The sequence below is a fragment of the Eleutherodactylus coqui genome, chromosome 9 (assembly GCF_035609145.1).
Source record: "Eleutherodactylus coqui strain aEleCoq1 chromosome 9, aEleCoq1.hap1, whole genome shotgun sequence".
Lineage (NCBI taxonomy): Eukaryota > Metazoa > Chordata > Amphibia > Anura > Eleutherodactylidae > Eleutherodactylus > Eleutherodactylus coqui.
Window position 1 is genome coordinate 176,038,080 of NC_089845.1, and position 25,822 is coordinate 176,063,901.

At 44.9% G+C, this 25,822-nt stretch overlaps 1 protein-coding gene across 5 annotated transcripts in view; it reads left to right on the forward strand.

Moving 5' to 3' along the window:
• FER1L6 (fer-1 like family member 6) overlaps window positions 1-25,822 on the forward strand; it is a 274,935-nt gene that overhangs the window by 50,109 nt on the left and 199,004 nt on the right. For 4 of the 5 annotated variants that reach the window (XM_066578811.1, XM_066578813.1, XM_066578814.1 and 1 more), the window contains 3 exons: window positions 2,197-2,389; window positions 12,878-13,227; window positions 16,592-16,700. In XM_066578811.1, coding sequence (XP_066434908.1) covers window positions 2,197-2,389; window positions 12,878-13,227; window positions 16,592-16,700 — 652 coding nt within the window. The remainder of the gene's footprint in view (window positions 1-2,196; window positions 2,390-12,877; window positions 13,228-16,591; window positions 16,701-25,822) is intronic. The other variant, XM_066578810.1, reaches the window with a different exon arrangement.

Sequence of the window (25,822 nt, forward strand, 5' to 3'; positions counted from 1 at the left end):
ATCTGCGCAAGCGCGTCTAAAAAAGCAAGAAGACACCGAAATTAGACGGAACCATGGAGACGAGGACGCCAGCAACGGAGCAGGTAAGTGAATAACTTCTGTATGGCTCATATTTAATGCACGATGTATATTACAAAGTGCATTAATATGGCCATACAGAAGTACTGAACCCCACTTGGTGCCGCGGGACAACCCCTTTAAGTCTCCTCTCAGCCTTCTCTTCTGCTAAACATTCCCAGATCCTTTAACCGTTCCTCATAGGACATGATTTGCAGACCGCTCACCATCTTGGTAACTCTTCTCTGAACTTGCTCCAGTTTGTCTAGGTCTGTTATAAAGTGGGGTGCACAGAACTGGACACAGTATTCCAGATGAGGTCTGACTGAGGAAGAGTAGAGGGGGATAATGACCTCACGTGATCTAGACTCTATGCTTCTCTTAATACATCCCAGAACTGGACCCAGTATTCCAGATGGGATACATCCAAAAGAAGTTGGCCATCGATGGTGAGAATAAACTGAGCCTTTATTGAAAAAAAGGGTCACAGCATTCAGCCTAAAAGAAACGCGTTTTGGTCAGTAGCAGACCTTGGTCACGCTCTTCCTTGTAAAAAACTGTGTCTCCCAGTGCAATTAAAATATTTTCAGCTCACTGCTGTGACCCTTTTTTTTCAATAAAGGCTCAGTTTATTCACACCATCGATGGACAACTTCTTTTGGATGTATTCTATGTGAATATTGTGAAGGACTACACGATTTGCCTTGAGGAGTAGATATAGAGCCGCATTACTGAAGCGGGGGGCAGAAGAAAGATAGAAAGAAAATGGATCCGCGCTCCTTAAAGCATATTAGTTCTCCGGTCACCAATATAATGCTGTAAACCTCCGTTTATTAGTACGACGCGTTTCGTCTATAAGGACTTTACTCAGGGTGCAGAAGAAGGGAGTGCTGAGCACATATATTTTTTTCTATTTGCTATTCCAGATGAGGTCTGATTAAGGAAGAGTAGAGGGGATAATGACCTCACGTGATCTAGACTCTATGCTTCTCTTAATGCATCCCAGAATTGTGTTTGCCTTTTTGGCTGCTGCATCACATTGTTGACTCATGTTCAGTCTCTGATCTATTAGTATACCCAAGTCTTTCTCACATGCTGCTGCTGCTTAGCCCAATTCCTCCCATTCTGTATTTGCTTTCCTCATTTTTCCTGTCCAGATGTAGGACTTTGCATTTCTCCTTGTTAAATACCATTCTGTTAGTCGCCGACCACTGTACAAGCTTGTCTAGATCTTTTTGAATCCTCTCTCTTCCCTAGTGTTGGCTATCCCTCCTAGCTTTGAGTTGTCGGCAAATTTGATCAGTTTCCCATCAATTCCCTCCTCCGGATCCTTTATAACAATGTTGACCAACACTGGGCCCAGGACAGAGCCTTGTGGTCCCCACTTGATGCATTCTCCCACTTGGATGTGCAGCCATTTATGACCCCTCTTTGAGTGTGATCACTCAGCCAGTTGTGAATCCACCTAACAGTTGTCTTGTCAATCCCAAATTTGGTCATTTCATCAATAAGTCTGGTATGAGATACTTGGTCAGATGCTTAACTAAAGTCAAGATATACTATATTCACTGCAGGACCTCCTACTGCATGTAGTCAGCAGTCTGCTGGCTGTGCTAGTGTCAAGCAGCTCCTGAAAGAAACCTCATTTCTATCCCTACTAAGGGTCCCTTGTCCTCTGTATGTGTCACTGTTTATTACACAATGTGATTGTTCCCTGCAAGAGAAACCAACTAATCTAGTAGATATGATAACTTTTTAGTGGCTAACAAACCTCTCAGGGTCCTTCCTCAGGCATAATGAAATAGATCCTAAGAGGCATGTATATATATACACACATACTTATCACAAGGCACAGACATGGATATATATATACACACATACTTATGACAAGGCACAGACATGGATATGATTATTTTGCACTTAAAAGAATACTACTCGCACAACACGATGAGTAGAGAAATAGATAAATACTTAAATTGTCCACTGATAAAGATGTGACCGTTTTATGGTCCCTGAATTAGTGATAGGGGGTCACCAGGTCAGCAGTATTATGTGTGCTATAGATTTCTCATACTTCCCAGTCACACATGAATCCTCTTAAAGATTGCATATAACAACCCAGGAATGCTGTATTATTAGGGACGAACCACTGCCCAGAAGAACACCGCAGAGCCTGTGTGGCATGAGCAGATTGTTTTCAAGGAGATGTTCCCTCCACTGTGTCGGCGAGTGAAGATCCAGGTGTGGGACGAGGGCAGTATGAACGACGTGGCTCTGGCGACTCACTTCATAGATCTGAAGAAGATTTCTAATGAACAAGATGGTGACAAGGGTGAGATCACGAGTGACTTTAGTAGCACACAGTATAAATTTGGCGACTGGATAATACAACTGCCATGTGGTGCTTAGACTCTGGGTTACAGTCAGATTGGAGCAACATCTGCATAGAGTATGCCAGATAGTGCTGAGGGTTAGCTGACTGCATGGACATAAAACAAGTCCAGTATATGCTGTATAAATCCATATGCAGGGCACAACCACAGTAGGCAATTGCTTGGGCTCTATATGTGAAGTGGGGCTAATTCTGGGGCCCAATGATTTCTATTTACTCCCCTGTATAGCGTTAAATGATAAGAGGAAGAATGATGTCTGCTCTGAACAGCAACGCAAAACTTGTGGAGAGTCAGAACTCTATTCAAAGAGACTTTTATGCACAGATCAATATCCCAAAAGCAGCTTCTGACTGCAGGCAGCAAATACCAAAGCGCAAGAATATAACTACTATCATACTGCCACCTATGTACAACGATAAAACTACTATAATCCTGCCCCCTATGTACAAGAATATAACTACTATAATACTGCCCCCTATGTACAAGAATATACCTACTATAATACTGCCCCCTATGTACAAGAATATAACTACTATAATACTGCCCCCTATGTACAAGAATATAACTACTATAATACTGCCCCCCTATGTACAAGAATATACCTACTATAATACTGCCCCCTATGTACAAGAATATAACTACTATAATACTGCCCCCTATGTACAAGAATATAACTACTATAATACTGCCCCCCTATGTACAAGAATATAACTACTATAATACTGCTCCCCTATGTACAAGAATATAACTGCTATAATACTGCTCCCTATGTACAAGAATATAACTACTATAATACTGCCCCTATGTACAAGAATATAACTGCTATAATACTGCTCCCCTATGTACAAGAATATAACTGCTATAATACTGCTCCCTATGTACAAGAATATAACTACTATAATACTGCCCCTGTGTACAAGAATATAACTACTGTAATACTGCTCCTATGTACAAGAATATAACTACTATAATACTGCCTCCTATGTACAAGAATATAACTACTATAATACTGCTCCTATGTACAAGAATATAACTACTATAATACTGCTTCCTATGTACAAGAATATAACTACTCTAATACTGCCCCCTATATACAAGAATATAACTACTATAATACTGCCCCCTATGTACAAGAATATAACTACTATAATACTGCCACCTATGTACAAGAATATAACTACTCTAATACTGCCCCCTATGTACAAGAATATAACTACTATAATACTGCCCCCTATGTACAAGAATATAACTACTATAATACTGCCACCTATGTACAAGAATATAACTACTATAATACTGCTCCCTATGTACAAGAATATAACTACTATAATACTGCTCCCTATGTACAAGAATATACCTACTATAATACTGTCCCTATGTACAAGAATATACCTACTATAATACTGTCCCTATGTACAAGAATATAACTACTATAATACTGCCCCTATGTACAAGGATATAACTACTATAATACTGCTCCTATGTACAAGAATATAACTACTATAATACTGCTCCTATGTTCAAGAATATAACTACTATAATACTGTCCCTATGTACAAGAATATAACTACTATAATACTGCTCCTATGTACAAGAATATAACTACTATAATACTGCCCCTATGTACAAGAATATACCTACTATAATACTGTCCCTATGTACAAGAATATAACTACTATAATACTGTCCCCTATGTACAAGAATATAACTACTATAATACTGCCCCCTATGTACAAGAATATAACTACTATAATACTGCCCCTATGTACAAGAATATAACTACTATAATACTGCCCCCTATGTACAAGAATATAACTACTATAATACTGCCCCCTATGCACAAGAATATAATTACTATAATACTGCTCCTATGTACAAGAATATAACTACTATAATACTGCTCCTATGTACAAGAATATAACTACTATAATACTGCCCCTATGTACAAGAATATAACTACTATAATACTGCCTCCTATGTACAAGAATATAACTACTATAATACTGCCTCCTATGTACAAGAATATAACTACTATAATACTGCCCCCTATGTACAAGAATATAACTACTATAATACTGCCCCTATGTACAAGAATATAACTACTATAATACTGCCCCCTATGTACAAGAATATAACTACTATAATACTGCCCCCTATGCACAAGAATATAATTACTATAATACTGCTCCTATGTACAAGAATATAACTACTATAATACTGCCCCTATGTACAAGAATATAACTACTATAATACTGCTTCCTATGTACAAGAATATAACTACTATAATACTGCCTCCTATGTACAAGAATATAACTACTATAATACTGCCCCCTAGGTACAAGAATATAACTACTATAATACTGCCCCCCTATGTACAAGAATATAACTACTATAATACTGCCCCTATGTACAAGAATATGACTACTATAATACTGCCCCCTATGTACAAGAATATAACTACTATAATACTGCTCCCTATGTACAAGAATATAACTACTATAATACTGCCCCCTATGTACAAGAATATAACTACTATAATACTGCTCCCTATGTACAAGAATATAACTACTATAATACTGCTCCCTATGTACAAGAATATAACTACTATAATACTGCTCCCTATGTACAAGAATATAACTACTATAATACTGCCCCTATGTACAAGAATATGACTACTATAATACTGCCCCCTATGTACAAGAATATGACTACTATAATACTGCCCCCTATGTACAAGAATATAACTACTATAATACTGCCCCCTATGTACAAGAATATAACTACTATAATACTGCCCCTATGTACAAGAATATAACTACTATAATACTGCCCCCTATGTACAAGAATATAACTACTATAATACTGCCCCCTATGTACAAGAATATAACTACTATAATACTGCCCCCTATGCACAAGAATATAACTACTATAATACTGCCCCCTATGTACAAGAATATAACTACTATAATACTGCCCCCTATGCACAAGAATATAACTACTATAATACTGCCCCCTATGTACAAGAATATAACTACTATAATACTGCTCCTATGTACAAGAATATAACTACTATAATACTGCCCCCTATGTACAAGAATATTACTACTATAATACTGCCTCCTATGTACAAGAATATAACTACTATAATACTGCCTCCTATGTACAAGAATATAACTACTATAATACTGCCCCCTATGTACAAGAATATAACTACTATAATACTGCCCCCTATGTACAAGAATATAACTACTATAATACTGCCCCCTATGTACAAGAATATAACTACTATAATACTGCCCCCTATGCACAAGAATATAACTACTATAATACTGCCCCCTATGTACAAGAATATAACTACTATAATACTGCTCCTATGTACAAGAATATAACTACTATAATACTGCCCCTATGTACAAGAATATAACTACTATAATACTGCCTCCTATGTACAAGAATATAACTACTATAATACTGCCTCCTATGTACAAGAATATAACTACTATAATACTGCCCCCTATGTACAAGAATATAACTACTATAATACTGCCCCTATGTACAAGAATATAACTACTATAATACTGCCCCCTATGTACAAGAATATAACTACTATAACACTGCCCCCTATGTACAAGAATATAACTACTATAATACTGCTCCTATGTACAAGAATATAACTACTATAATACTGCCCCTATGTACAAGAATATAACTACTATAATACTGCCTCCTATGTACAAGAATATAATTACTATTATACTGCTCCCCTATGTACAAGAATATAACTACTATAATACTGCCCCCTATGTACAAGAATATAACTACTATAATACTGCCCCTATGTACAAGAATATAACTACTATAATACTGCCCCCTATGTACAAGAATATAACTACTATAACACTGCCCCCTATGTACAAGAATATAACTACTATAATACTGCTCCTATGTACAAGAATATAACTACTATAATACTGCCCCTATGTACAAGAATATAACTACTATAATACTGCCCCCTATGTACAAGAATATAACTACTATAATACTGCTCCTATATACAAGAATATAACTACTATAATACTGCCCCCTATGTACAAGAATATAACTACTATAATACTGCCTCCTATGTACAAGAATATAACTACTATAATACTGCCTCCTATGTACAAGAATATAACTACTATAATGCTGCCCCCTATGTACAAGAATATAACTACTATAATACTGCCCCCTATGTACAAGAATATAACTACTATAATACTGCCCCTATGTACAAGAATATAACTACTATAATACTGCCCCCTATGTACAAGAATATAACTACTATAACACTGCCCCCTATGTACAAGAATATAACTACTATAATACTGCTCCTATGTACAAGAATATAACTACTATAATACTGCCCCTATGTACAAGAATATAACTACTATAATACTGCCTACTATGTACCAGAATATAACTACTATAATACTGCTCCTATATACAAGAATATAACTACTATAATACTGCCCCCTATGTACAAGAATATAACTACTATAATACTGCCCCCTATGTACAAGAATATAACTACTATAATACTGCCCCCTATGTACAAGAATATAACTACTATAATACTGCTCCTATATACAAGAATATAACTACTATAATACTGCCCCCTATGTACAAGAATATAACTACTATAACACTGCCCCCTATGTACAAGAATATAACTACTATAATACTGCTCCTATGTACAAGAATATAACTACTATAATACTGCCCCCTATGTACAAGAATATAACTACTATAATACTGCGCCCTATGTACAAGAATATAACTACTATAATACTGCCCCCTATGTACAAGAATATAACTACTATAACACTGCCCCCTATGTACAAGAATATAACTACTATAATACTGCTCCTATGTACAAGAATATAACTACTATAATACTGCCCCCTATGTGCAAGAATATAACTACTATAATACTGCCCCTATGTACAAGAATATAACTACTATAATACTGCCCCCTATGTACAAGAATATAACTACTATAATACTGCTCCTATATACAAGAATATAACTACTATAATACTGCCCCCTATGTACAAGAATATAACTACTATAATACTGCTCCTATGTACAAGAATATAACTACTATAATACTGCTCCTATGTACAAGAATATAACTACTATAATACTGCCCCCTATGTACAAGAATATAACTACTATAATACTGCGCCCTATGTACAAGAATATAACTACTATAATACTGCCCCCTATGTACAAGAATATAACTACTATAACACTGCCCCCTATGTACAAGAATATAACTACTATAATACTGCTCCTATGTACAAGAATATAACTACTATAATACTGCCCCCTATGTACAAGAATATAACTACTATAATACTGCCCCCTATGTGCAAGAATATAACTACTATAATACTGCCCCTATGTACAAGAATATAACTACTATAATACTGCCCCCTATGTACAAGAATATAACTACTATAATACTGCTCCTATGTACAAGAATATAACTACTATAATACTGCCTCCTATGTACAAGACTAATATCACAGGAGCAGGGCGAACACCAGATGGTTGATTACATTTATCACTGGACGGTTCGAAGAGGTACTAAAACGTAACTTTTAATAAATATATACTCATAAAAATGGCTTGAGAACTTCAAAAGAAAACTGTTCCATTTTTGACTGAAGTTTTTTAAGTGAGCTGTAACCGTTAGAGAGAGGGTCAATCAGACAATTATATGAAGAATTGTTCATAAAATAGGAGCTTCAGTAAGTTAAGGCAACTACCACCACAAGGACCCACAAGTAGTTATATTTTTGTACATAGGAGGCAGTATTATAGTAGTTATATTCTTGTACATAGGGGGCAGTATTATAGTAGTTATATTCTTGTACATAGGGGGCAGTATTATAGTAGTTATATTCTTGTACATAGGGGGCAGTATTATAGTAGTTATATTCTTGTACATAGGGGCAGTATTATAGTGGTTATATTCTTGTACATAGAGGGCAGTATTATAGTAGTTATAGTCTTGTACATAGGGGGCAGTATTATAGTAGTTATATTCTTGTACACAGGGGGCAGTATTATAGTAGTTATATTCTTGTACATAGAGGGCAGTATTATAGTAGTTATAGTCTTGTACATAGGGGGCAGTATTATAGTAGTTATATTCTTGTACATAGGGGGCAGTATTATAGTAGTTATATTCTTGTACATAGGGGGCAGTATTATAGTAGTTATATTCTTGTACATAGGGGACAGTATTATAGCAGTTATATTCTTGTACATAGGGGCAGTATTATAGTAGTTATATTCTTGTACATAGGGGGCAGTATTATAGTAGCTATATTCTTGTACATAGGAGCAGTATAATAGTAATTATATTCTTGTACATAGGGGGCAGTATTATAGTAGTTATATTCTTGTACATAGGGGACAGTATTATAGTAGTTATATTCTTGTACATAGGCGGTAGTATTATAGTAGTTATATTCTTGTACATAGGGGGCAGTATTATAGTAGTTATATTCTTGTCCATAGGGGGCAGTATTATAGTAGTTATATTCTTGTACAAAGGGGCAGTATTATAGTAGTTATATTCTTGTACATAGGGGGCAGTATTATAGTAGTTATATTCTTGTACATAGGGGGCAGTATTATAGTAGTTATATTCTTGTACATAGAGGCAGTATTATAGTAGCTATATTCTTGTACATAGGAGCAGTATAATAGTAATTATATTCTTGTACATAGGGGGCAGTATTATAGTAGTTATATTCTTGTACATAGGGGACAGTATTATAGTAGTTATATTCTTGTACATAGGCGGTAGTATTATAGTAGTTATATTCTTGTACAAAGGGGCAGTATTATAGTAGTTATATTCTTGTACATAGGGGGCAGTATTATAGTAGTTATATTCTTGTACATAGGAGCAGTATTATAGTAGTTATATTCTTGTACATAGGGGACAGTATTATAGCAGTTATATTCTTGTACATAGGAGCAGTATTATAGTAGTTATATTCTTGTACATAGGGGGCAGTATTATAGTAGTTATATTCTTGTACATAGGAGCAGTATTATAGTAGTTATATTCTTGTACATAGGCGGTAGTATTATAGTAATTATATTCTTGTACATAGGGGACAGTATTATAGTAGTTATATTCTTGTACATAGGGGACAGTATTATAGTAGTTATTTTCTTGTACGTAGGGGGCAGTATTATAGTAGTTATATTCTTGTACATAGGAGCAGTATTATAGTAGTTATATTCTTGTACATAGGGGGCAGTATTATAGTAGTTATATTTTTGTACATAGGAGGCAGTATTATAGTAGTTATATTCTTGTACATAGGAGGCAGTATTATAGTAGTTATATTCTTGTACATAGGGGGCAGTATTATAGTAATTATATTTTTGTACATAGGAGGCAGTATTATAGTAGTTATATTCTTGTACATAGGAGGCAGTATTATAGTAGTTATATTCTTGTACATAGGGGGCAGTATTATAGTAGTTATATTCTTGTACATAGGAGGCAGTATTATAGTAGTTATATTCTTGTACATAGGGGGCAGTATTATAGTAGTTATATTCTTGTACATAGGAGGCAGTATTATAGTAGTTATATTCTTGTACATAGGGGGCAGTATTATAGTAGTTATATTCTTGTACATAGGAGGCAGTATTATAGTAGTTATATTCTTGTACATAGGAGCAGTATTATAGTAGTTATATTCTTGTACATAGGAGGCAGTATTATATTAGTTATATCCTTGTACATAGGAGGCAGTATAATAGTAGCTATATTCTTGTACATAGGGGGCAGTAATATAGTAATTATATTCTTGTACATAGGGGGCAGTATTATAGTAGTTATATTCTTGTACAGAGGGGGCAGTATTATAGTAGTTATAATCTTGTACATAGAAGGCAGTATTATAGTAGTTATATTCTTGTACATAGGGGACAGTATTATAGTAGTTCTAATCTTGTACATAGGGGGCAGTATTATAGTAGTTATATTCTTGTACATAGGGGGCAGTATTGTAGTAGTTATATTCTTGTACATAGGGAGCAGTATTATAGTAGTTATATTCTTGTATATAGGGGGCAGTATTATAGTAGTTATATTCTTGTACATAGGGGGCAGTATTATAGTAGTTATATTCTTGTACATAGGGGGCAGTATTATAGTAGTTATATTCTTGTACATAGGAGACAGTATTATAGTAGTTATATTCTTGTACATAGGAGGCAGTATTGTAGTAGTTATATTCTTGTACATAGGAGGCAGTATTATAGTAGTTATATTCTTGTACATAGGGGGCAGTATTATAGTAGTTATATTCTTGTACATAGGAGGCAGTATTATAGTAGTTATATTCTTGTACATAGGAGCAGTATTATAGTAGTTATATTCTTGTACATAGGGGGCAGTATTATAGTAGTTATATTCTTGTACATAGAGGGGCCGTATTATAGTAGTTATATTCTTGCACATAGGGGGCAGTATTAAAGTAGTTATATTCTTGTACATAGGGGGCAGTATTCTACTAGTTATATTCTTGTACATAGGGGGCAGTATTATAGTAGGTATATTCTTGTACATAGGGGGCAGTATTATAGTTGTTATATTCTAGTACATAGGGGCAGTATTATAGTAGTTATATTCTTGTACATAGGGGGCAGTATTATAGTAGTTATATTCTTGTACATAGGGAGCAGTATTATAGTAGGTATATTCTTGTACATAGGGGGCAGTATTATAGTAGTTATATTCTTGTACATAGGAGGCAGTATTATAGTAGTTATATTCTTGTACATAGGGGCAGTATTATAGTAGTTATATTCTTGTACATAGGGGGCAGTATTATAGTAGTTATATTCTTGTACATAGGGGGCAGTATTATAGTAGTTATATTCTTGTACATAGGGGGCAGTATTATAGTAGTTATATTCTTGTACATAGGGGGCAGTATTATAGTAGTTATATTCTTGTACATAGGGGCAGTATTATAGTAGTTATATTCTTGTACATAGGATCAGTATTGTAGTAGTTATATTCTTGTACATAGGGGGCAGTATTATAGTAGTTATATTCTTGTACATAGGGGGCAGTATTACAGTAGTTATATTCTTGTACATAGGGGGCAGTATTATAGTAGTTATATTCTTGTACATAGGAGGCAGTATTATAGTAGTTATATTCTTGTACATAGGGGGCAGTATTATAGTAGTTATATTCTTGTACATAGGGGGCAGTATTACAGTAGTTATATTCTTGTACATAGGGAGCAGTATTATAGTAGTTATATTCTTGTACATAGGGAGCAGTATTATAGTAGTTATATTATTGTACATAAGGGGCAGTATTATAGTAGTTATATTCTTGTACATAGGAGCAGTATTATAGTAGTTATATTCTTGTACATAGGGGGCAGTATTATAGTAGTTATAGACTTGTACATAGGAGCAGTATTATAGTAGTTATATTATTGTACATAAGGGGCAGTATTATAGTAGTTATATTCTTGTACATAGGAGCAGTATTATAGTAGTTATATTCTTGTACATAGGGGGCAGTATTATAGTAGTTATAGACTTGTACATAGGAGCAGTATTATAGTAGTTATATTCTTGTACATAGGGGGCAGTATTATAGTAGTTATATTCTTGTACATAGGGGGCAGTATTATAGTAGTTATATTCTTGTACATAGGGGGCAGTATTACAGTAGTTATATTCTTGTACATAGGGAGCAGTATTATAGTAGTTATATTCTTGTACATAGGGGGCAGTATTATAGTAGTTATATTCTTGTACATAGGGGGCAGTATTATAGTAGTTATATTCTTGTACATAGGGGGCAGTATTACAGTAGTTATATTCTTGTACATAGGGAGCAGTATTATAGTAGTTATATTCTTGTACATAGGGGGCAGTATTACAGTAGTTATATTCTTGTACATAGGGAGCAGTATTATAGTAGTTATATTCTTGTACATAGGAGGCAGTATTATAGTAGTTATATTCTTGTACATAGGGGCAGTATTATAGTAGTTATATTCTTGTATATAGGAGCAGTATTATAGTAGTTATATTCTTGTACATAGGGAGCAGTATTATAGTAGTTATATTCTTGTACATAGGAGCAGTATGATAGTGGTTATATTCTTGTACATAGGGAGCAGTATTATAGTAGTTATATTCTTGTACATAGGGGACAGTATTATAGTAGGTATATTCTCGTAGTTAGAGGGTAGTATAATAGTAGGTAATGAAGCGAGTGTTACCCATGTTGATCAGCTTTTCCCTGCACCCCTGAAGCAGATTTGTTGTTGCAGCGGTCGTCTCCTCTCATTTAATACAATACTGGATACTTTATGCTTTAGGTTTCCTTCCTACTTTTGGTCCAGCCTGGATAAATTTATATGGCTCTACTCGTAACACCACTTTAATGGATGACCACCAAGAACTTAATGAGGGTCACGGGGAAGGCGTCTCTTTCAGGGGACGTATCTTGATTGAGATTGCTGTGGAGATTCTCTCTGGAGGAGCGCATGAGTCCAAGTTCTCTAAGATTATCAAAGACATCAAAATTCCATTGAAGGACTCCAAATCTTCAAAAGGATCTGGGAAAGAAAAAGGGGAGAAGGGATCAGAAGAAGCGAAAGCTCCAGCCGGCGCAGATAAGACCAACTCTACGCAGGTTGAAGTGGAGCCTTTTGATGTCCCCCCCGAGGTCGGTCCACATATTCACTAATTAGGCATTTAGCAATCTTTGACTTGACTGGGATAAAGTAATTTGTCTGAAGAAGTTCACTTATGTAACTGAACAACTTCCTCCCACCTTTTGTAGTTCCTCTTGTTTAAAGAATGTTTTTTGTTATAAACCAACATAGATTATCGCCCTGGCCCCCTGATGGGATGTGACTAGGGGTTGTGGCCCCCTGATGGGATGTGACTAGGGGTTGTGGCCCCCTGATGGGATGTGACTAGGGGTTGTGGCCCCCTGATGGGATGTGACTAGGGGTTGTGGCCCCCTGATGGGATGTGACTAGGGGTGGTGGCCCCCTGATGGGATGTGACTAGGGATTGTGGCCCCCTGATGGGATGTGACTAGGGGTGGTGGCCCCCTGATGGGATGTGACTAGGGATTGTGGCCCCCTGATGGGATGTGACTAGGGGTTGTGGCCCCCTGATGGGATGTGACTAGGGGTTGTGGCCCCCTGATGGGATGTGACTAGGGGTTGTGGCCCCCTGATGGGATGTGACTAGGGGTTGTGGCCCCCTGATGGGATGTGACTAGGGGTTGTGGCCCCCTGATGGGATGTGACTAGGGGTTGTGGCCCCCTGATGGGATGTGACTAGGGGTTGTGGCCCGCTGATGGGATGTGACTAGGCGTTGTGGCCCCCTGATGGGATGTGACTAGGGGTTGTGGCCCCCTGATGGGATGTGACTAGGGGTGGTGGCCCCCTGATGGGATGTGACTAGGGGTGGTGGCCCCCTGATGGGATGTGACTAGGGGTTGTGGCCCCCTGATGGGATGTGACTAGGGGTGGTGGCCCCCTGATGGGATGTGACTAGGGATTGTGGCCCCCTGATGGGATGTGACTAGGGGTTGTGGCCCCCTGATGGGATGTGACTAGGGGTTGTGGCCCCCTGATGGGATGTGACTAGGGGTTGTGGCCCCCTGATGGGATGTGACTAGGGGTTGTGGCCCCCTGATGGGATGTGACTAGGGGTTGTGGCCCCCTGATGGGATGTGACTAGGGGTTGTGGCCCCCTGATGGGATGTGACTAGGGGTTGTGGCCCCCTGATGGGATGTGACTAGGGGTTGTGGCCCCCTGATGGGATGTGACTAGGGGTTGTGGCCCGCTGATGGGATGTGACTAGGCGTTGTGGCCCCCTGATGGGATGTGACTAGGGGTTGTGGCCCCCTGATGGGATGTGACTAGGGGTGGTGGCCCCCTGATGGGATGTGACTAGGGGTGGTGGCCCCCTGATGGGATGTGACTAGGGGTGGTGGCCCCCTGATGGGATGTGACTAGGGGTTGTGGCCCCCTGATGGGATGTGACTAGGGGTTGTGGCCCCCTGATGGGATGTGACTAGGGGTTGTGGCCCCCTGATGGGATGTGACTAGGGGTTGTGGCCCCCTGATGGGATGTGACTAGGGGTGGTGGCCCCCTGATGGGATGTGACTAGGGGTTGTGGCCCCCTGATGGGATGTGACTAGGGGTTGTGGCCCCCTGATGGGATGTGACTAGGGGTGGTGGCCCCCTGATGGGATGTGACTAGGGGTGGTGGCCCCCTGATGGGATGTGACTAGGGGTGGTGGCCCCCTGATGGGATGTGACTAGGGGTGGTGGCCCCCTGATGGGATGTGACTAGGGGTTGTGGCCCCCTGATGGGATGTGACTAGGGGTTGTGGCCCCCTGATGGGATGTGACTAGGGGTTGTGGCCCCCTGATGGGATGTGACTAGGGGTTGTGGCCCCCTGATGGGATGTGACTAGGGGTTGTGGCCCCCTGATGGGATGTGACTAGGGGTTGTGGCCCCCTGATGGGATGTGACTAGGGGTTGTGGCCCCCTGATGGGATGTGACTAGGGGTTGTGGCCCGCTGATGGGATGTGACTAGGCGTTGTGGCCCCCTGATGGGATGTGACTAGGGGTTGTGGCCCCCTGATGGGATGTGACTAGGGGTGGTGGCCCCCTGATGGGATGTGACTAGGGGTGGTGGCCCCCTGATGGGATGTGACTAGGGGTTGTGGCCCCCTGATGGGATGTGACTAGGGGTGGTGGCCCCCTGATGGGATGTGACTAGGGATTGTGGCCCCCTGATGGGATGTGACTAGGGGTTGTGGCCCCCTGATGGGATGTGACTAGGGGTTGTGGCCCCCTGATGGGATGTGACTAGGGGTTGTGGCCCCCTGATGGGATGTGACTAGGGGTTGTGGCCCCCTGATGGGATGTGACTAGGGGTTGTGGCCCCCTGATGGGATGTGACTAGGGGTTGTGGCCCCCTGATGGGATGTGACTAGGGGTTGTGGCCCCCTGATGGGATGTGACTAGGGGTTGTGGCCCCCTGATGGGATGTGACTAGGGGTTGTGGCCCCCTGATGGGATGTGACTAGGGGTTGTGGCCCGCTGATGGGATGTGACTAGGCGTTGTGGCCCCCTGATGGGATGTGACTAGGGGTTGTGGCCCCCTGATGGGATGTGACTAGGGGTGGTGGCCCCCTGATGGGATGTGACTAGGGGTGGTGGCCCCCTGATGGGATGTGACTAGGGGTGGTGGCCCCCTGATGGGATGTGACTAGGGGTTGTGGCCCCCTGATGGGATGTGACTAGGGGTTGTGGCCCCCTGATGGGATGTGACTAGGGGTTGTGGCCCCCTGATGGGATGTGACTAGGGGTTGTGGCCCCCTGATGGGATGTGACTAGGGGTGGTGGCCCCCTGATGGGATGTGACTAGGGGTGGTGGCCCCCTGATGGGATGTGACTAGGGGTGGTGGCCCCCTGATGGGATGTGACTAGGGGTGGTGGCCCCCTGATGGGATGTGACTAGGGGTGGTGGCCCCCTGATGGGATGTGACTAGGGGTGGTGGCCCCCTGATGGGATGTGACTAGGGGTGGTGGCCCCCTGATGGGATGTGACTAGGGGTGGTGGCCCCCTGATGGGATGTGACTAGGGGTGGTGGCCCCCTGATGGGATGTGACTAGGGGTGGTGGCCCCCTGATGGGATGTGACTAGGGGTGGTGGCCCCCTGATGGGATGTGACTAGGGGTGGTGGCCCCCTGATGGGATGTGACTAGGGGTGGTGGCCCCCTGATGGGATGTGACTAGGGGTTGTGGCCCCCTGATGGGATGTGACTAGGGGTTGTGGCCCCCTGATGGGATGTGACTAGGGGTTGTGGCCCCCTGATGGGATGTGACTAGGGGTTGTGGCCCCCTGATGGGATGTGACTACAGTCTGCACCAGCGTGCATTACGTTACGGCCCGCTCCCGCTGCTTCCCAGGCTGCTCGTCTAGTTCATGTGTCTCTGATAGACGGCGCAGCGGTAGATCAATCACCACATTTAGTTCTGTGACTTTTGCAGATCCAGGAAGAAAAGTTTGAAGATTTTCTCCTTTTTGGATCCTTTTTTGAAGCAACTCTGATCGACCGGAAGATTGGAGATAAACCCGCCAGCTTTGAGGTCTCTGTAGGTAAGAGAACGCTGCAAATCCTAATGAACCCCAAAGTCCTCTACAGGGGAATTCCTAGAATCCGATTCAATCACTTATCCAAGAATGGGGACCGCTCTCCTCCGCGCTGCAGCCCGTTAGTAAGGAGGAGCTGCATTGGAAGGACCGCAGCGTGTCTGGTGCCGCTCTGTACACTTCAATGGGACTTTAAGAAATAGCAGAGTTGAAGCGTTCATCAATTCCTATTGATCCCATTGAAGTCTATGGAGCGGCACCGCGCACGCTGGCTGCCCTTCCAGTCTGGCCGCTCCTTGTGAGGAGGAAGGGGGGAGCCCGGAAGCCCTCTGTCGGGATCATGAGGGTCTCAGCAGTGAACACCCCCGCCGCTGATCCCACTTTTATCACTCTTTGTACATAAATTAAGCTTATTAAGGCTGCCTTCCCACGGGCGAGAAAATCGTGTGAGATGTACAGATCTGGCGCCCGTCTGAGCCCTCTTCTTTTGAATGGCGTCATGCGCATGAGCGATGTTTTCCTGCACGGCACCATGATGCTATGGAGGAAACAAGTGGCGGCATGCTATATCTTATGCGCGCTCTCGCATCGCAGAGCCTATTGCTGTCAATGGGGCCGGTGCAGCATAACAAGGTCTCACATTGAAATCAGCGGTAGAGACGCCGCCATCCTCCGCCGCGGCTGACAGTCGTGACGAGGATTACTTCTTCCTCGAAGTGATACAAGGCTGTTTTGACATGAAAACGTCCCACATCCGTTGGGCATTCCCATTGTGATTCACGGCCCCATATCCACTGTGAAGGTAGCCTTACTGTATACACAAAGTTCCACAACTTTCCAATATTAAAACTTTTTCAGTTCCTCACCAATATCTGCGCTTGCTGTCAGTGAATGAGGAGACTTTGTGCACATCCAGAGGCAGTAACCCTATAGCTAGGTCATCTTTTAGCTGTGTCCAGTGTAGACAATGCTCTGTGAGCTCAACAACTCAGACATTTGTGTCCAGTGTAGACAATGCTCTGTGAGCTCAAGGAATCAGACTACAGACTGCTACATTGTACATCGCTAGTGTTGCTATCAGCTGAGATGTGAAGACAGTTGTATCCGATGTCTGCAGTGCTCTGTGAGCTCAACACATCAGCAGCAGCCACAGAAATCTCTCTGGTAGCTACAAAGGAGGCCGGCCCCAGAGCATCAGGAAGACACGGCGATGTCATCAGGGGGCCTCATGGGGGATGCGGTACTTAGAAATTGGCTGTCTTTGCTGGGAGGGTGACAGCAGAAGTCGAGCAGTGAAGAGTGAAAGACTTGACGCAGCAAGAAGCTTCCCTTGAAGCTCACAGCGTGCCGCTAAAAGCATAGACATGAGCCGCCTGCCATCAGCTCGCTGCCCGCTGCCCATAATTCACCTGTGCTCTCATGTAGATGGTTTAAGGTTTTCTGTTAGTCGTCATCACTGATGGTAACGCTGTACCTGCTGCGGCCAATGAACATCCACGTCATGTAAGGGTGGATTCTGTGGATGTTGGCGAGTAGGTTCTGTGTCAATCATGTATCAGTGTGGAGTCTGGTCTATTGAGCTCACAGAGCGTTGTCTACACTGGACACAACTGTATCTACTTCCTAGCTGAGAGTAGGCTTGGCTATGTCCAATGTATTAGGCAGCTGCGGCGTCCGCACATACCTGCTCTGTCGGCCTCTCTTCTGTACTACGGATGGACCCAGCTGCTCGCCTTCGCACATGCGCACTACAGACTTTTTTTTAATGCAGAATCTGCAACCTTTCCGCAATGTTTATTCGGACCACAAATTGGACGGCTTCCATTGACTTCAATGGAAGCCATCGGAGCAGAATCTGCGGACAAATGGAGCCTGCTGTGATTTTTCCTCCACTTGCAGAAACCGTAATTGGTTTCCACAAGTGTGGAGCAAGAATCAATTTCCCATAGCATGCTATGGGCGCTATTTGCTGCGGATCCCGTGGGCAGGAGGCCTTCATCTGGAGTTCAGGCTGATGAGCTCACAGAGCGTTGTCTAGGCTGGACACAACTGTATCTACTTCTCAGCTGGCAACAGGACTGTCTAGGTTCAGGTTAACTGAAGCCAAGGGTGTTCTCATTCACTGACAGCAATCACATCAGGGAAATATAGTGATTAGGATTTGTATAAAATGGGAAAACTACTATAATATCCTGAAGTTTCCTCTGTGGGAAACTTCACATCGCGGGTGGAAGTGCCATCAGATCCGCTCCTGTCACATTGTTGTCTGCCACCGGAACTACAAGATATTACATCTGAGGAGCCCCGACTGCTGCCAGCTGCCCCCGGGCGAGCCACCTGCCCCGAATGCTGCCAGCTGGCCCTGGGCGAGCCACCTGCCCCGACTGCTGCCCCCGGATAAGCCACCTGCCCCGACTGCTGCCAGCTGCCCCCGGGCGAGCCACCTGCCCCGAATGCTGCCAGCTGGCCATGGGCGAGCCACGCCTGGCTCCTTGCTACAGGCCAGTGGCTGATTACATTGAACATGTGATATATCGATGTACCTAAGGGGGCGTTCCCACGTAAAAGGTGCCAGCTTGCAGTTGCGATTCCACCCATTGGGAGCCGTGGCCAGGTGAAATTGCAGCAGCAGGCCAGTACCCTTTATGTGTGAATGCACCCTCAGCTTCTCTCACATGACCGCCTACATTTTTACGTTTGTCCATACGTACCGTAAAATCGCATGAAGAATAGCCGCACACAAGTCGCGATCTTAATTAGCGTATTCTCGTCCATTCACACGGACGGCTATGGTGTATCTGCAAAAAACTACACTGCAGCGCAGAACTCCCTAGCTCTGCAGAAATCCTCGGAATGACTAATGCTTTAGTAGAGGTGGAGGTCTTCTTTTCCTGGCCTTGGATGCAGCCAGACTCCTCCCCCTCCAATAGAAGCTGAAAAAAAGGAAGTCTATGGGAGTATATCTCGGTAAAAGATTGGGCAAGACCTGTCTCTTCACGCACCGTATAAAACCAGTTGCTGTTCTCTGTCGCTGATATCCTATTTCTTTACGATCTCTGTACCCTATGACGTCATATAAGACCTCTGGGGGTCAGTCACATGGTCTTTTTTTTCCTTTCACACTTTCCCCTGTAGCTGGGGCATCCATAGGAACCTCAGTTACAGGGGAACCCTCCCCGCTGTAGGGACAATAATGACTGGCAGCGCTGATTGGGATCTGCAGGACCCTGCAGCACTGCTGTGCCAGGGGGCTCCCAGCAGTCACATGATTGCCAAGTAGAGAAGAGCGAGTACCAAAATGCTCGGGTGCTCGTTACTCGGGACGAAATTATCGCGATGCTCGAGGGTTCCTTTCGAATAACGAACCCCATTGAAGTCAATGGGCGACTCGAGCATTTTTGTATATCGCCGATGCTCGCTAAGGTTTTCATGTGTGAAAATCTGGGCAATTCAAGAAAGTGATGGGAACGACACAGCAACGGATAGGGCAGGCGAGGGGCTACATGTTGGGCTGCATCTCAAGTTCACAGGTCCCACTATTAAGTCACAATAGCAGCAAGAGTGCCCCCCCCCCCTCCCAACAACTTTAACATCTGAAAAGCCCTCATTAGCAATGCATACCTTAGCTAAGCACCACACTACCTCCAACAAAGCACAATCACTGCCTGCATGACACTCCGCTGCCACTTCTACTGGGTTACATGCTGCCCAACCCCCCCGCACGACCCAGTGTCCACAGCGCACACCAAAGTGTCCCTGCCCAGCCTTCAGCTGCCCTCATGCCACACCACCCTCATGTCTATTTATGAGTGCGTCTGCCAGAGGAAAAGCAGGCACACACTGCAGAGGGTTGGCACGGCTAGGCAGCGACCCTCTTTAAAAGGGGCGGGGCGATAGTCCACAATGCTGTACAGAAGCAATGAGAAATCCAATGCTGTGCCACCTCCATCTGGAGCTGCACACGTGGGCATAGCAATGGTGAACCTATGTGCCACAATATTCATTCTGTCAAGGTGTCTGCACGCCCCAGTCAGACCGCGGTTTTTTATAAATAGTCACAGGCAGGTACAACTCCGCAATGGGAATTCCGTGTGCACCCACAGCATGGGTGGCTCCCTGGAACCCACCGGCTGTACATAAATGTATCCCATTGCAGTGCCCTGTACAGCAGAGCTAACGTCAGATTAAATGCAGGTGGGCTTCGGCCCACACTGCATGCCCCAGTCAGACTGGGGTTCTTTAGAAGTGGACACATGCAGTTACAACTCCGTGTGGACCCACAGCATGGGTGGCTCCCTGGAACCCACCGGCGGTACATAAATATATCCCATTGCAGTGCCCAGCACAGCTGAGGTAACGTCAGCTGTAATTCAGGTGGGCCAAAAATTTATTGGATTACACTGTAGGCGAGGGCCCCAAAAAATTGGTGTACCAACAGTACTAATGTACCTGAGAAAAATTGCCCATGCCCAACCAAGAGGGCAGGTGAAACCCATTAATCGCTTTTGGTTAATGTGGCTTAATTGGTAACTAGGCCTGGAGGCAGCCCAGTTAAAATAAAAATTGGTTCAGGTGAAAGTTTCAACGCTTTAATGAGCATTGAAATGTATAAAAGTTGTTTACAAAAATTATATGACTGAGCCTTGTGGGCCTAAGAAAAATTGCCCGTTCGGCGTGATTACGTGAGGTTTCAGGAGGAGGAGCAGGAGGAGGAGGATGAATATTATACACAGATTGATGAAGCAGAAATGTCCCCGTTTTGGATGGTGATAGAGAACGATGCTTCCATCCGCGGGTGCAGCCTACGTATTGCTTAGGTATCGCTGCTGTCCGCTGGTGGAGAAGAGAAGTCTGGGGAAATCCAGCCTTTGTTCATCTTGATGAGTGTAAGCCTGTCGGCACTGTCGGTTGACAGGCGGGTACGCTTATCCATGATGATTCCCCCAGCCGCACTAAACACCCTCTCTGACAAGACGCTAGCCGCAGGACAAGCAAGCACCTCCAGGGCATACAGCGCGAGTTCAGGCCACGTGTCCAGCTTCGACACCCAGTAGTTGTAGGGGGCAGAGGCGTCACCGAGGATGGTGCTTCAATCGGCTACGTACTCCCTCACCATCCTTTTACAGTGCTCCCGCCGACTCAGTCTTGACTGGGGAGCGGTGACACAGTCTTGCTGGGGAGCCATAAAGCTGGCAAAGGCCTTAGAGAGTGTTCCCCTGCCTGTGCTGTACATGCTGCCTGATCTCTGCGCCTCCCCTACTACCTGGCCCTCGGAACTGCGCCTTCGGCCGCTAGCGCTGTCGGATGGGAATTTTACCATCAGTTTGTCCGCCAGGGTCCTGTGGTATAGCATCATTCTCGAACCCCTTTCCTCTTCGGCAATGAGAGTGGAAAGGTTCTCCTTATACCGTGGGTCGAGCAGTGTGTACACCCAGTAATCCGTAGTGGCCAGAATGCGTGTAAGGCGAGGGTCACGAGAAAGGCATCCTAACATGAAGTCAGCCATGTGTGCCAGGGTACCTGTACGCAACACATGGCTGTCCTCACTAGGAAGATCACTTTCAGGATCCTCCTCCTCCTCCTCCTCCTCCTCCTCCTCAGGCCATACACGCTGAAAGGATGACAGGCAAGCAGCATGGGTACCCTCAGCAGTGGGCCAAGCTGTCTCTTCCCCCTCCTCCTCATGCTCCTCCTCCTCCTCCTCAACGCGCTGAGATATAGACATGAGGGTGCTCTGACTATCCAGCGACATACTGTCTTCCCCCGCCTCCGTTTCCGAGCGCAAAGCGTCTGCCTTTATGCTTTGCAGGGAACTTCTCAAGATGCATAGCAGAGGAATGGTGACGTTAATGATTGCAGCATCGCCGCTCACCACCTGGTTAGACTCCTCAAAGTTTCCAAGGACCTGGCAGATGTCTGCCAACCAGGCCCACTCTTCTGTAAATAATTGAGGAGGCTGACTCCCACTGCGCCGCCCATGTTGGAGTTGGTATTCGACTATAGCTCTACGTTGTTCATAGAGCCTGGCCAACATGTGGAGCGTAGAGTTCCACCGTGTGGGCACGTCGCACAGCAGTCGGTGCACTGGCAGCTTAAAGTGATGTTGCAGGGTGCGCAGGGTGACAGCGTCCGTGTGGGACTTGCGGAAATGTGCGCAGAGCCGGCGCGCCTTTACGAGCAGGTCTGACAAGCGTGGGTAGCTTTTCAGAAAGCGCTGAACCACCAAATTAAAGACGTGGGCCAGGCATGGCACGTGCGTGAGGCTGCCGAGCTGCAGAGCCGCCACCAGGTTACGGCCGTTGTCACACACGACCATGCCCGGTTGGAGGCTCAGCGGCGCAAGCCAGCGGTCGGTCTGCTCTGTCAGACCCTGCAGCAGTTCGTGGGCCGTGTGCCTCTTCTCTCCTAAGCTGAGTAGTTTCAGCACGGCCTGCTGACGCTTGCCCACCGCTGTGCTGCCACGCCGCGCGACACCGACTGCTGGCGACGTGCTGCTGCTGACACATCTTGATTGCGAGACAGAGGTTGCGTTGGAGGAGGAGGAGGAGGAGGAGGAGGAGGGTGGTTTAATGGAGGAAGCATACACCGCCGCAGATACCACCACCGAGCTGGGGCCCACAATTCTGGGGGTGGGTAGGACGTGAGCGGTCCCAGGCTCTGACTCTGTCCCAGCCTCCACTAAATTCACCCAATGTGCCGTCAGGGAGATATAGTGGCCCTGCCCGCCTGTGCTTGTCCACGTGTCCGTTGTTAAGTGGACCTTGGCAGTAACTGCGTTGGTGAGGGCGCGTACAATGTTGCGGGAGACGTGGTCGTGCAGGGCTGGGACGGCACATCGGGAAAAGTAGTGGCGAATGGGAACCGAGTAGCGCGGGGCCGCCGCCATCATACCTTTGAAAGCCTCCGTTTCCACAAGCCTATACGGCAGCATCTCCAGGCTGATCAATATTGCAATGTGCACGTTTAACGCTTGAGCGTGCGGGTGCGTGGCGGCGTACTTGCGCTTGCGCTCCAACACTTGCGCTAGCGACGGCTGGACAGTGCGCTGAGAGACATTGGTGGATGGGGCCGAGGACAGCGGAGGTGAGGGTGTGGGTGCAGACCAGGAGACGGTAGTGCCTGTGTCCTGAGAGGGGGGTTGGATCTCAGTGGCAGGTTGGGGCACAGGGGGAGAGGTAGTGGTGCAAACCGGAGGCAGTGAACGGCCTTCGTCCCACCTTGTGGGGTGCTTGGCCATCATATGTCTGCGCATGCTAGTGGTGGTGAGGCTGGTGGTGGTGAGGTTGGTGGTGGTGGCTCCCCGGCTGATCTTGGCGCGACAAAGTTTGCACACCACTGTTCGTCGGTCGTCTGCACTCTCAGTGAAAAACTGCCAGACCTTTGAGCACCTCGGCCTCTGCAGGGTGGCATGGCGCGAGGGGGCGCTTTGGGAAACAGTTGGTGGATTATTCGGTCTGGCCCTGCCTCTACCCCTGGACACCGCACTGCCTCTTCCAACCTGCCCTGCTGCTGCACTTGCCTCCTCCTCTGAAGACCTGTCCTCAGTAGGTGTAGCAAACCAGGTGGGGTCAGTCACCTCATCGTCCTGCTGCTCTTCCTCCGAATCCTCTGTGCGCTCCTCCCTCGGACTTACTCCAATTACTACTACCTGAGTGATAGACAACTGTGTCTCATCGTCATCGTCCTCCTCACCCACTGAAAGCTCTTGAGACAGTTGCCGGAAGTCCCCAGCCTCATCCCCCGGACCCCGGAACTTTCCAAAGGTTGGGTATTGGTCACGACAAACTCCTCCGGTGGGAGAGGAACCATTGCTGCCCATTCTGGGCAGGGGCCCGAGAACAGTTCCTGGGAGTCTGCCTGCTCCTCAGAATGTGTCATTGTAATGGAGTGAGGAGGCTGGGAGGAAGGAGGAGCAGCAGCCATAGGATTCAGAGTTGCAGCAGTGGACGGCGCAGAACTCTGGGTGGACGATAGGTTGCTGGAAGCACTTTCTGCCATCCACGACAGGACCTGCTCACACTGCTCATTTTCTAATAAAGGTCTACCGCGTGGACCCATTAATTGTGAGATGAATGTGGGGACCCCAGAAACGTGCCTCTCTCCTAATCCCGCAGCAGTTGGCTGCGATACACCTGGATCAGGAGCTCGGCCTGTGCCCACACCCTGACTTGGGCCTCCGCGTCCACGTCCTCTAGGCCTACCCCTACCCCTCAGCATGCTGTATTACCAGTAGTGCAGAAACAGAACGCTGTAATTAAATGTGCCGCTTATTGGCCTGTGGTTGGAGGCTGACTTCCCTTACGGAACGCACAGCAGAGGCAGGAAAAAATTTTGCGCAAGCCTGCTGTAACACTTAGCTGGCTGCGTATGAATTAGGACAACTACACCCAGCACAGACCCAGTACACTGAGGACGGTCACAGGCAGCCCAAATAGATTTTTTCCGCCAAATGTTTTTGGAAAGGCCCACTGTCTATATACACTAAATATGTCTTCTGTCCCTGCCTCACCACCACTACTGGCCCTGGACAATGTATAATTACTGCAGGGCGCAATGCTCTGCACGGCCGATATACAAAAAAAAAAAATGTGCAACACTGCAAAAAGCAGCCTCCACAGTACTGCACACGGTTAGATGTGGCCCTAAGAAGGACCGTTGGGGTTCTTGAAGCCAAAAATACTCCTAACACTCTCCCTATAGCAGCTCCACCATCAGCAGCACTGTCCCTGATCTCTGTCAGAATGCATCTGAGGCGAGCCGCGGGAGGGGCCGATTTATATACTCGGGTGTCACCTGATCTCCCCAGCCACTCACTGCAGGGGGGTGGTATAGGGCTTGAACGTCGCAGGGGGAAGTTGTAATGCCTTCCTTGTCTTTCTATTGGCCAGAAAAGCGCGCTAACGTCTCAGAGATGGAAGTGAAAGTAACTCGAACATCGCGTGGTGCTCGCCGCTAGTAACGAGCATCTCGAACACGCTAATACTCGAACGAGTATCAAGCTCGGACGAGTACGCTCGCTCATCTCTATTGCCAAGTCAAACAGCAGAATTCACACTTCCACTTTCTTTCTGCACTCATTGAGCATTATGGAGCCTGGAAAGAAGGCGGCAGAAGTAGATGAAAACCGC